A 13,779-nucleotide genomic window follows, 5' to 3' on the forward strand; every position below is an offset into this window, starting at 1 on the left:
TACAAAGACAGCATTCGGCTTCAGCCTGCTCATTTGTGAATTTGACAAATTTTCAGCACATTTTTACCTGCTAGAGAGGTTTTAAATCTGGAGCTCATACAGTCTTTGATTTTTTTTTTAAATTCTCTCCACTTACTATACATACAAATGCACTTTAGTTATATTCAAGGTACATTAATTGTATCTATAAAAAATCATTTAAAAATTTTTTTGGTTGTTGCTTAAAGGAAGCAACTCATTTATATATGAATTAGCCAAACTGGACTGACCCCTCAGTGCCTCATGAACTTCCTTCTCTGATGGCTTAACACGATGATCCAGTGACAAATCTCCTTGTGGACACATCACTGTCTTGGGCCATAAAAAGGGGGCAGGGGGCTTTCTTACTGCCTCTTTGCAAGTCATCCGCCCTGGATGGTAAGAAGCCATCTCAAGGGGCAGAGGTAGCAGTTTTGGATCTTGCCATATGGGATCTTACTGGCAGCAATGGATGAAAGTACAAACAGGATAAAGGTAAGATGAAATGTGGGAGATTATTCATGAAACTTGCTGCATAGAAGACACGGATGGAGCTGTGAGATTGTTGCTGTCATGACCCTTTATTCTCAGGAACATAAAGAACAAGTTCATACTGACTTGCAGATAACCATTGAAGCCCAGAGATTCTTCCTGGGTCTGTGCATCTGACACCTAGGTTATTGCAGCAGCCCGGAAGTCAAAGACAAATACTCTTCCCTATTTCTGACCTTGTTAGGCTCTTCAAACAGGTTTTTACTTTACAGTTCCTAATCAAAAGGCTGTCCATGGGGCTGCAAGGTGACCCACTGGGAACAGGTACTTGTTGCCAAACCTGAAGACTTGAGTTTGATCCCTATGATATACATTATAGATTTATAGACTCCTCCAAGCTGTCGACACATGTACCATAGCAAGCATGCATGTTCTCTCTTATACACAGAATGTAATAAATTTTCAAAAGCGGTCTCTTAAACTAGTCTCTTTCTGGTCTAAGAAACTCTTGATGTTCTTGTTGCTGCAAGCAGTTCACTAAGGTGTTGGTTTTGTAAAGCTGGTTATTGGTCCTTGTTACCCTCATTTAATACAGCCAAAGCTCCTGGGCTAAAGTGGAAACTTAGTCTCATGGTGCCCCATCGGGCAAAGTAAAATTCTCCCAGGAGAGGAACCTCAAATACTATGAATACTTTTGAAAATATCCATCCCTGCCAGTTCCCCCCAGAAGCTGCTGCAGAGAGAATTGGCAGGAGTTTGGGGCAGAAGTAAATTGCAAAGCTGCTGCTATGACCCAGGTAAGCACTGCTGAGTTCCTTCCTCTGCTAAGCGGGAGACTAATTCTGGAGATCTTCCAAAGACCTTGATGTCTAGTTAAGTTGATGAGATTTTTGAGTTTTCACCTGTAACCTGCGCAGAAGGCATGGCGTGCACAGAATGACATTGGCAGTAGAAATGGCGAATGTACTGGGGAAAAACAGATTTTAATTAGAGGTTAAAGAAATACTTGGCTCATTTTTTTTAACACAGGTTGGTGACGTCACATCTTCACATACAGGGAAAACAAACTCGCCAAAATGGGCCAGGTCTAGAATCTGGGCATGAATACATACAACTTAGCTTGACACTGAATCAGTTACTCTACCACACTTGCTTATGATTAAAAAACTAGCCATGATTGCTTAAAAATTGTGTGGTGGCCTTATTTTTTTTTTCCCTTAGAATACATCTAAAAAGGTCCATGCAACTCGTGATCAGCATGTAAGTGTGTGACACTGAATGCCTCCTTTGCTTTCCCAGCCTTAGTTTTCTGTGGGACATAATGCAGGAATTCCTGTAGTGGCATCAGTATTTAAAATGTAAAAATCAAAAGAAAGACTATCAAAGCCAGGAAGGATTAGTCTGTATAGTCAAACTTAGGTTTGTTGCAGTGTGTAAACTGTTAGTTGTTAAAACTCTTGGTCAGTTTCATGGCATTGGTTTAGACGACTTCCGCTTCTGTTGACATTCTTCACAGAAGCATGTTTCAAAGTGGATCTGGACTTTAGACGTCTGTAGAGTAAAATGAACCTCAATATTTTCCAGAGATTATAAAATAGAATCAAAGATGAATTTCTCTAGGAGTAAGATGGCCCAGTCATAGGGAGCTGGGCCTAGAACTGGCCATGTCTGCTTAATGTGGGGTGGAACTGTTTTTTTCATGTCTTGTAGCCATATTTCAGAGGTGTCAGGGGTTAGAGGGCTCAGCTAAGTTTAGTTCCCAGAACTCATAACCCCCTGTAATTCCAATTCTAGTACTTACCACAGGCCTCCTGGGGGCACCCCATATATATGTGGCACACTCACGTGCCCATTTGTGCACACACACACACACAAATGTTTAAAAAAAAAAAAGAGTTGGATTTTGGTTTTCAGCTCTAAGCTGAAACTTGAAGAGTTTATTCAGAATTTCTAAGTAATCTTAAACTATTTAACAGGGCCTCCAGTTTTGTATCCATGCAAATGGTGAACACAAAACCATCACCATGTTATTTGCAGAGACCTGTCCTTACACTGCTCTAGGCAGTGGGCACTTTTTAAAAAAGTAGTGCTACCTAGAGGTGCCTGGCTTTCTTTCTCAAAGAGCCTTTATTACTTTTCATGAAAAGAAGAAAAGTATTGATAACCCTTTTTGAAAATAGTTAAAACTGAGCACATTTAAGCGAGGAGGAGTGTGGGCAGAGCATTCTCTGACCTTAAAAGCCATAGTTGTCTTTCCAGCAGGCCAAGTCAATTTCAAGTGTGAGTTGGAAAAAACAAATTCTTTTTGAGTTAATACAGAGAATTCTACTAAATTTAAAAGGGCATGAAGTTTTTTTTTTTCCTTTTATTGAATATAGTTCTTTTCTCACATCTTTTTAAAAGTATGTTATTTTTTTAATGCTCATTAGTGTTTTGCCTGCACGTTTGCCCTTGTTAAGGGTGTCAGAAGCCCTGGAAGCAGTTGTAGACAGGTGTGAGCCGCCATAGAGGTGCTCTGGTCCTCGACCCCCACATAGTGTGTAGCTTGATTAGGGCTTCCCTCCCTTAGCTACTCAGTCTCTCCTTACCGCCCCTAGCCACGCACTGTGTCTCTCGTTAGAAAACAGATCTCTAAGGGGCAAAAGTAAAACATAAGACAACAGAACTAGAATTGGACAAAACAGCAGAAAGGAAATGGCCCAAGAGAAGGCACAAGAAACAGACGCCTTTGTCTACACTCGGAGTAAACTGGAAACCATCATACACTTCTGCAGAGCCTGCCACTCTTCCCAGTCTGACTTCGGGAGCTGTCTTTATGTCTAGTCAGTCCCCCAACCCCTCTGGCTTATAGAAACTGGCTCTCCCACAGAGATCCCGAAGCCTTGAGTGGGAGGGATTTGCTTTAGTGCTGAGGAACAAGCACAGTTCTTACAGAGACTGCACTCAGTGACTCATAGTTCTTTCACTTCTAAATATATTTTATAATTACTCTTGACCAAAGGCCAAGAAGAAATCAATCAGGTAATTAAGACATAAATCTCTACCTTGTTGTTTTTAAATACTTTAGGAATATCCAACAGGCTGCCTCCTTCCTATCCAACATCCTGGAGCTGCAAGAAACTACTTTCAAATACAAGTCTGGCAATACATAATATTACCTATACTGCATACCAGGGACCACTCTTTCTGAGGACATGGTCTTGACTTTGAAGATAATGTAATATTTTGTCATGATTTTCCATCCTATTGTAATGATCACTGCAGAGTTTTTCATGGAGAAATGCTGAATTATTACCAATTTCCAGTCAGGTGAGATGTGTTTTCATTCCTATAAATAAACATGTTCTTAAAACACCAGGAACTTTTCTCTGCCCTCCCTTGCCTTTTATGGTGAACTCATGGTTTGCCTCCATCAGGATGCTTTAAGATAACAGTCACCTTTAACTCAGGGCTTCCGGGATGGATCTTCACCTCATTTTCTTTTAGCCTCTCCTGTCTCACTAATCGTTTAGCAAATCTTGTCGCCTCTACTTTGTAAGCACTCAGTACACAATGACATAACAAAACACTAAGTCCAACCTGATCATCCTTCGCTCAACATGTCCCACTTGTGTAATTCAGAGTTCCCTTCACAAGCTGTACCCCTCCCTTTATATGCTTTTATATTTTTATAGCACTGACCTCCCCTCCCCGACTCCCCTGCTTACAAGGATCAATTCCAAAATAAATACTCATTTTGCTAATATTTCTACAGGATTTTGAGAATCTGTCTTTAGCTAAGTCATATTCTGGCGTCCAGTTCATGCAAGCTTCTGTGAGGGAGAATGTATTTAGTTTTGTAAGATTGCAAGAAAAACTTAGTACTTTATCTTCTTTCATATTCAGTGGGAACACTGCTGCACTGTGGTTTGGAGCACCCGGAACCCTGTACTTTACACCAAGAGAGAACGGCTCTATGAGCTCCCTTCACTTGCCAGCAGGCAGAATCCTGGTGACTAAGTCTCACTATAACCTCCAGATTGTGGACCACACAGATAGATAGGTAAAAGACAAAGAGCATTTTTCATTAATAACTGAAGCGGCATTAGTGGACCCAGTACTTAAAGACATGTATGTTTAAGAAAAAAAATTAAACAGAAAGAAACAAATGACATATTTATTTGATGCTGTTGAAGTGGGCACACAGTGAAGAAGTTAGAAAAGCTTCCAAGTAACGTCTGTAAAGGAACACGTTGAAAAGTGGCTTTACATGTTAATTACTCTGGATAATTTCTGAACCCTGTTTAGCAGCAAGTCTCCTTTCTTGATGGTTTCTTGATACTGCCAGTTCTTGCTATCAGGTCTATAAATAAAGTAAAGGGAAAAAATGAATTATTTAGCAGCCATGTGATTCCCTGACGAGAGGTAACCTACTTGTACACTCAGGCACTTAAAACTACCCCACTCTCAGCAAGAACAAATGAGGAAGATAATAAGGTTACCTGTTGGTCTCCACGATTTCATTTACTTTATCAATTTTGCAGTGGAGTCTTCCAGCAGCAATAAACCTGGACAGCTCCCTGATTAAGAAGAAGAAAATCCACCATTAGTTTAGAAACACAGAACTCTTGTCTTACAGATGCACAGCACTGGCATGTCTGATTTATTGCAGGCTTGAGTCATCTACTAGAAGAAACCTGGCCCTAGAAGTTATTAAAAAAAAAACAAAGTACCACAAGTATGGGAAAAAGAAAAAAAAAAGTGCTCAGAGATAGAGGAATAAATTGCTAGAGTCAATAAACCCTGAACTGGAAAAGCAACGGCTGCCTGTACTAGAAAAACAGCCTATTTCCTTTCCAATACTACCTAGTTTCTGCTTCCCCTCGCTTCCTTATGCTGTCCCAGAACACAATGAAACATAAAACCTGCTTTCAATCCACTCCAGTTTGATGTAAGGACTACAGCAGCTCTTAGCCATGCTCACTTCAGTACACCACCTGCAAGCATCTGGGTTGAGACTTGCCATCCCTCTAATTCCCAGTGAATGCTTTAGGAAACCAGAGGGAAGAGCAGCTGCAACCTCCGATTTCAGGATGCTGCGGCAGGATGACTACTTTCATGAGTCCCTGTCAGCCAGATTGACAGATTCACACGCATTCACAAAGTGTACAAAACAAAATTCATTATACAAATTAAAATTTCTTTGAATTTTTTATGATAAAATATAATGAAAAACTATATGCCATAAGAGAATGATCAGAATTAAAACAAGTTAATTTCAACCATCACTTTTCTATTCTTCATTGTGAACAACCCATTAACATTTATCACACAGACATCTTCAACTACACTACAGTTGCCTGTGCTACTGCACAGCCCAGTTGTTACCGAGGTTCCCTGACTGTGTAAGACACAGGATGGAACTGTTGCTCTCATGCTGAAAACCCTTCAGTGGGATTGCTTAGCACACACACTCAAAATCCAAGCTTGACACCAGGAACTATAAGGCCCCAAGTCAACTGCTGTTCCTCAGCTATGGCACAGCCATGCTAGATACTGGCTCCTGCCAGTATCTGGATTTGTTCCCATCTTTTTGCTCTTTCCCTTTTCTGTACATGGAGATCTTCACAAGGCTGACAATTCTCAAGAAGAGCAAGCTCCCCCTCTTCAGGCATGATCTAGGCAGACACTAATGTCCTAATGTCTACACTCCTTTCTACACTCCCACAGTGTTCAATTGCATGAAGTGCACAGAGACATCTACAAGAGCACCAAACATGAACAGCTCAGTATTTGTTGAATCAATGATTGCAGTCACCAACCTGACGAAAATTGTAACTCTGACATTATCAGAGAAAATGCCACTAAATATAAGATATAAAATCTGTAGCCACATAAACTTGTGTAATTACTCAAGCAATGCTTTGCTCATCTCACTGGAAACTGTATCCTGAGGAAGGCAGACATGGACACATGCTACTGTTAAAATAATAGTTCAGAAATTCTCTTCCTTAAAACTGAGGGAAGCAGTGTAAACTCAGAAAATGTAGAAAGCACATATTAAAAGGCAGTTTAGATACATAAATTTCTTAAACTTACTGGTCAATGAAGTCCACACCCACACCAAAAGCTTCTGCCATATAGCCGAGGGTTAATGACCTATATGATTCCAGCAGCTGGCTGTACGCATGGATTCTCATTTCTCTTACATAGTATCGGTAATGAGGCGCAAAAAGCCAATCCTTTTTCATTTCCTGTTCCACGATTGCTACAATAAATAAGATGACATATAAACCCAGAAGCTCTGATCTCTACATATTGCTGTCCTCTCACAGCATCCAACAAAGACAGGTCGACAGTGAACTGTCACCCAGATCACAGCATAACTGGGCACATTTTATATAATGAAGCAAAGTTCTATTATTTACAATTATACCAAGCAGGAGGGTGTGATAAATGAAAAACAAAAGCAAAAAAAAGACACATTTTTACAAAGTCACAAAATAAGCAATAAAGAGTGATGAAACTTGTAAAAACGTAGAAAGAATAAGGACAAGTTGTTAACAAGGCTGATGTAGCAACAAAATTGAAGAGTAAAGTGTATATAGGATATTAATGAGCAATCTACAGGAATATAAACTATCTTACTAGATACTATATGCTTCTGCTCTGGTTATGAAACCAAGGTGCAAGTAATAAGTTCTATGAAGAAAATGGCATAGGCAGCATTTTTGGGAAGCCCTTCCTGGGGCAGTGGGCAGGAAAGAATTCTGAGAAACTGCCTAGGCAGAGAACATTATTAGACAATAATGTTAGTAAGCACAGTCCCAAGGCATGATGACTATAACTGAGTTCAGAAATAGAAAGACTGCAAAGTCTAACGGGATAGAGACAAGCTGAACAAGGGGAAGAATAGAATCCTCTGCCACATAGTGTGTGCTTGTTTCTAGAAACTGAGTATAACAGCAAGTGAAAAGCATTGTATCTCCCTCTCCCAAACCACACACATTTATTTACACAATCCTTCCTGGTACTTAATACTTTAACAACTAAAAAAATTAGGTACACACTAGACAACTTTCTAACAGAGTCCTATAAACCAGTACACAGTCTTCACTAACATGGTGTTTCAAGTATTTCCTTTCAGGCAGCAGTTACCAAGTTTCTGGGCATATTGTAGTTCTATTTCATATTCTGCTCTCCAACTTGCTTTTTCTTGTCACAATGTAGGATGGAGCAGCTTTTCATGTCACTATACCAATGGTGGGCTGTTTCAATCAAGTGGTTGTACTGCTCTCATGGACTAAGTACATAGGCTTCAATCAAGTGAAGTTCCTTACAGCTTCCAGTTGTTGAAGGGATGCTGAGTGTACTGTGTCCCTGAATTTATTATCTACTGATAGAAAGTTTCTAAGATTTCAGCTCAACCTTGTAAAAGTTATCCTGTTTTGAACACGTAGATAGTCTAAGACATTGAACTTTGCCTAAGTATCAGTATACCTTGACCATGCTGTCCCTAGGAACATTGTACCAGTTTCTAGTATTTGAAAGAACCTATCCCCACATTTTTATAAAACTTGGTGGTTTGAGAAGAAAAAGAAATCTTATTGGTCACATGAACTTTACTGTGGCGAGAGTGCAGCCTGCTCCCTTCCACCCTGTCTCATGGTCACTGGACATCCCTCCTTTTTCTGTTTTGTTTGCTTTGCTCCATTGTATCATATTTATGATTTCTTTGGTCTTCCCTTCTGTGAGACCTCTCAAGTGACTGAGTGCTTTCAGTTGCCTGTGCTTGTCTCTGTTGTCTTTTGGGTAACATATCTGGATGGCTGTGCAGCCAAGATTCCTAGTTCTAGTGTTAACCCTTCATCAGATGCCAGAGCCATGCCTGATGACCTGAGTTCAATCTCCAGGACTCACATGATAGAAGAGAAGCAACCTGAAAGACTTTCACATATGCATCAAAAGCACACATCATTCTCACATTTGGGAATTTATAAAATACACCAAGTTTGCTGGCCTTACCTAAGCACAATAGGCAGAACTTAAGTATTAAGACCTGCAGCCTCTCTTATACCCTGCTGTGCTATGTACCCACAGGACCAGATGAAGTCAGATCCTTACCTAATGATTGGAAAAAAACTGAATAACGGCATTCATAGAGAGAAAACAGATACTGCCGAACTGCTGGAAGACTGTGCAACACTTCAAGGATCTCTGCCCCTTTAATGACCTGGGTATTAAAACAAAACCCATCAATCAATCAATCAAACAACAAAAATATGAATATTTTAATGATTTTTGTGTATTTACGTTAGGAAAGCATGAGCAGTCTTTAAAAGGATGTTAAGGTTTCTCACCTTTTCCCTGAGGTCCGGCCTTTCTAAGGCGATCATACTGACGTAAACAGTGTAAGTCACAAATGTCTTGTAATCCATGAGCTCATACGATGTAAACGTAGAAACAGTGTCGAGAAAGAGCTCTGCTGCCTGTTTGAAGTCACGGATAGCCACACAATATAAGCCCTGGTACACTTTCAGCCTGTTTCGCCTGTCCCAGTCTCCGCCTTCCTCTATCAGGCTAGCAAAAAAACACAACAGAAACATAATGCTAATTCTTAAAGTTTTTTTTAAAGAAAAAAATTTTAAGTAAAGTATTTTATTCAGCAAGTATGTCAACTCTTGGGCCAAAGTCCACAGTTGTAAGCAAAGCAAAATGGGGAAATGTGGGCCTACTAACTTATTAATAACTTACTATTAACAGCCCATAACTTCCAGGGTCAGATCCACTGCTAACTGTACCTTTTGGCCTTTTCTGTGTTTCGAGTAATGAGGTCATTATCCATATAAAAGAGTCCGATCCTTAGGAGATAGAATACAATATCCAGGCGGTGACCCAGGGCCACAGTCTTATCGTATGTCTTGCGAAAAGCTGTCAAAGCTCCTTCCTGTCAAATTCAAGATCAAAGGGGTGAAAAGAACACAATCCAGCAAAGCCATCAGCCCCCAGGGTTTTCCTGAGTGGCTGGCGGCACAGAAGTAAGATGCCAGTGAAAGAAAGGGTCATTGGGATAAAGATCAGGGTTCCTTTAGCTGAGGGAAGTATAGACAATGCCCAGGGGAACACTTCATTCTGAGGACAAGATATGAAAAGCACATAGTAGACAATGTATTTCTGCCTATAACAATTAGCAGTACTTCCAAATAAGTTCACTATAAATTCTTAATCATTTTAAGAGGCTCATATCACTGGTTAGAGCACTCAATAGATGCGTATGCAATCTCATCTCAACCGAGAGAAAGGGACTCCACTGCTTTGCAACAACAGTGATAAAAATCACTTTTATACTTAGTGTTTCTTCAGACATAACTGGATAGCATGTTCTATAATTATTAGTCACACTTCATAAATGTATAAAAGGAATTGTCAGAACAGCAGTGAGCATGCCTAGTACCCAGACCTGGAAATGCAATACTGTTTCTCACTAGGGAACCAGGGATTTGGGAAGAAATGGATGACTGCAAGTTTGCAGAGTAAAGTTAAAATAGTAGGTGACTTTATGCCGTTTTGTATCAAAAATAAAGGTAATCATGAGTCAAGTGAAAAGATAACAAGCCTGTCTTAAAGGGACCTGTACTAACATCTGCAATGAACTAAGCGTCAAAAGATTGATGATAAATACAAGTAATAATAAAACCACTGCAACCATCAAACATTTAGAAACAGTCAGTAAAAGAAAAAAACCTGATTACTCTTTTGGGGAGAATGCTGTGAGCCAACATAGAAGGAATATAGCCTTAACACAAACAGCAATCACCCAATGCTGACTAAGCCATAATGATTAAATTCAAGACCTGAAACAAAACCTTCACTCGTCACATACATACTGACTACCTTTTCAAACCAAACCATACTCATACTACATTTCAAGGTTTTTCCCCCACTATATTTCTAAGTTTTTAAAATGACCACTACTAAATTTAAAAAATTTTTTTAAAGTTTTAAATTAAAATTCAACAGTTTATAATTTAAGCCCTTTCTTTGGGCTAGTGCAGTTCTAAACTCTTTCCCTGTATCTTTAAACAGCACTAGGTAGAAACGCATCATCCTACTTTACATGAGAAAACTGCAGCTGCAGTAAATAATGACTATTGAGGCTGGAAATATAATCCAGGCCATCTGACCCAAGAGCTCACACTATTTTTAAATACTGGAACCATGTCAGCCTACACTCAAATGCTAAAGAGTAGACCCAGCACTAGGATTACTTACAACAAATGGCCACATACAGGAAAATAAGTGTTCACTCTCCCAGCAATTTCACCTCAGACTAAACAGTGTCCTAAAGAAACACTAGCATGTATGGGCAGTGGAGGCACACCACTTTAAATCCCAGAGTTTGGGAGGCAGAGGCAAACAGATGTCTGTGTGTTTGAGGTCAGCCTGGTCTACAGAGCTAGTTTCAAGACAGCTAGGGCTACACAAAGAAACCCTGTCTCAAAACAGAAAAAAACAAAAAAACCCAAAAATAAACAAACAAAAAAAGCCCCCAAAACACTAGCATATATATACTAGGAGACATATGAACATGTTTTTCACCACTGCAATTTGTTTAAGAAAAATCAACTATTACAGCTGGCTAAAGCAAAACCAGCTGAAGCAATTCGTGCATCCAGACCAGCTGAACAGACAACCTACTCAAAATGTGGATGCGGCAGCGGTGATCCAGAACGTAACAAAGTTCTCTGAGATGCAGTGACAGATGCATGGAAGAGGAGGATTCGCGGGACACAGTGACCTCATGCACACAAATACATGTTCACTACTCATTGTCTACAAGACATACATACACAAGTACATAACTGCACTATCAAAGAGCTTTGTAAGTTACTACTATAAATTCTTTTAGATTTACTTTATGTCTTTGAGTATACTGTCTAAATGTATGTCTGTGCATGATGGTGCTTGCCTGGTAGGTGCCAGCAGGGGTCAGAAGACAGTATTGGATCTCCCAGAACTGGAATTAAAGTGGGGTGGGCTGTAAGCTTCATATGGAGATCATGAATCAAGCCCGGGTCCTCTTTGAGAGCAACCAACACTCTTAACCCGAGCCATCGCTCCAGCCTCCTACTGTAAAAAAACAATTCGAGACAGGGTTTCTCTGTAGCCCTGGCTGTCCTGGAACTCACTCTGTACACCAGGCTGGCCTCGAACTCAGAAGTCCTCCTGCCTCTGCCTCCCAAGTGCTGGGACTAAAGGCGTGTGCCCCCACTGCCTGGCAGTTGTAAACCTTTTAAAATGTACAATCTTTGCTTCCCAACCACTTAAGTTACTACTGAAAATGACCCCAATGTTGTCAACAGAGGGGGCAAAACCTCTGCACCCTTGTTTTGTTCTGGAGAAGTATTTTTATTATTCTCAAGTATGTATATGTGTGTCTGGGGGTATGTGTGCATGAATGCAGATGTCTTTGGAGGCTGGAGGGATCAGATACCTGGGAGCTGGTATTGTGAACCTCTTGATGTGGGTGGTGGGAACTGCACTTAGGTCTCCTCCAGGATGATCTGCAGTATACAGTCTTAAACCACCAAGCCTCTTCTCTCTAGCCTCATGTGTACTTGTTTTTAATGACACAGTAAGGAAGACTAACGCACACCTTGCTCTGTTAAGAGCAGGGAATTGGGTGCTGCAACATTGTCATGTATCTACTGTTCCTGTACTGACTCTTCAGTACAGGTAAATATGATTATCCTTCCAGTTAAAACAGAAAGATTCTCTTATCCAGTGAGATATTACTCATTTGCACTGATGTACAACATTGGTCTGTACCTCCAGAAAATAGGGAGCACCTCTCATCTGCAGAGCGGGCAGGGCATCTCACTGACCCTGTCACCTACCCAGAGCGGGCAGGGCATCTCACTGACCCTGTCACCTACCCAGAGCGGGCAGGGCATCTCACTGACCTTGTCACCTATCTGACAGAGGTACTCTGCTTTTGCCATCATTGCATCTCGAATTTCACTTTCTCCCAGATTCTTCTCTGCATCCTCCAGCTCCTCATCCAAACGTTTCAACTCTTCTTCGTTTGCTTTCTTCATTTTACTCAGGAGATCCACGTCCATCTGCCAGTCGAGGGATTTACACAAGGCTTCATAATAAGGAGCCATATCTAAAAGCCACAAATCACGCATTATGAGGTATCCTGTTAGCTTCTGCTCGCTTTTCCCACCCCACCGAAGGTCAGCTAGCAGACGCCTCCCAACTATGGGCCTGGGTAGCACGGCTAAGGTTTGAAGCTGGGAGCCTGCTTGAGAGCCGATCTTAGCAGGTCTGATCGCGACTAAGGCCAAGGGGAAGGGAATCGAATCCTCAGTTTGCTCTGGTCGGCTCCTGTTCCAAAGGAGTCCTCATGTCAGGGAAAGGACACCGATTCGACTCGACTACTAGGGACAGAACCCTGACTGTCCCTTGGCCGGCAGCTAAACACCGACAGGCATCACTAAAGCCGCGGCGCCTTTGCCGGGAGTCCAGCCGCGACAAGCACCCGAGGCTTCCCTGGACGTCTCGCGGCGGGGAAGAACCCACTAAGGCAAGCAAGCCCCTCTCGGGTCCAGGAGGCCTCCCTAGGGGTCTCCATGAAGCCTCGACCGGAGACGCCCGCCAGGCACCCCGACCGCCCCGCCTAGGCCGCTGACTCGGCGCTCGCTGGCCTCACTGTTTTCCCGGACGGCCGCCATCAACTCCTCGCGCACCGCCGCGTCCCCGCGGTGCTCCGGCAGGCTAAGCAGAAACCGCAGCTGCGCGATGCGCAGGTCGGGGTTCTTGGGCAGTCCCTCTTCTTCTAGGTTTTCTAGCGGCATGGCTACAGCACAGGAGCCGGCTGACAGAACCAAGCACAGCCCTGGGCCACCAGCGGAAGCAGGAGGAGTCGTCACAGGTTCCCCAGAGCCGCCAGTCTGACTTCCGGTCGCGTCTCTGGCTCCGCCGCCCGCAGCGTCCCCTGCTGGACATCGGCGGGAGCACCTGGCGCTGTCCCCTTTTTCTTTAGGTCAGAGTTGGGCCCAACTTTCATTTCTTGAGTATCTTTTTTTCTTCCTTTTTATATAATATTTGCAACGGATAGGATCTGGAAATCCGCCAACAGTTTTAAAATATAACACAGATGAGAAAAACAATAAAAACAGTTTTCCAGGGACATCTTTGTTTCAATACTCTTGAACTAGGGAGAGATTCTTTTGGTCCAGATTGTAGACAAACAAACTGGAACATAGCGAGATTTGAAAAGTGGCC

General features: G+C 41.9%; 1 protein-coding gene across 1 annotated transcript; it reads right to left on the reverse strand.

Moving 5' to 3' along the window:
• Positions 1–4,650: 4,650 nt before the first annotated feature.
• Psmd6 (proteasome (prosome, macropain) 26S subunit, non-ATPase, 6) lies at positions 4,651–13,411 on the reverse strand. Its single transcript, NM_025550.3, has 8 exons — positions 13,205–13,411; positions 12,453–12,658; positions 9,291–9,436; positions 8,850–9,069; positions 8,614–8,722; positions 6,589–6,757; positions 4,992–5,069; positions 4,651–4,852 (listed from the first exon to the last, which is right to left on the reverse strand). The coding sequence occupies exons 1-8, from the start codon at positions 13,347–13,349 to the stop codon at positions 4,756–4,758; spliced, it is 1,170 nt and encodes a 389-aa protein (NP_079826.2). The 5' UTR covers positions 13,350–13,411; the 3' UTR covers positions 4,651–4,755.
• Positions 13,412–13,779: the final 368 nt, after the last annotated feature.

This window comes from Mus musculus, chromosome 14, assembly GCF_000001635.26.
Source record: "Mus musculus strain C57BL/6J chromosome 14, GRCm38.p6 C57BL/6J".
NCBI lineage: Eukaryota > Metazoa > Chordata > Mammalia > Rodentia > Muridae > Mus > Mus musculus.

Coding starts and splice junctions, on each gene's coding strand:
- Psmd6 (NM_025550.3), bottom strand. CDS start 13,349: ATGCCGCTAGAAAACCTAGAAGAAGAGGGACTGCCCAAGAACCCCGAC. Junction 12,659..13,204: donor GGCGGCCGTCCGGGAAAACA/GTGAGGCCAGCG, acceptor TGTGGCTTTTAG/ATATGGCTCCTTATTATGAA. Junction 9,070..9,290: donor AACACAGAAAAGGCCAAAAG/GTACAGTTAGCA, acceptor TTTTTTTGCTAG/CCTGATAGAGGAAGGCGGAG.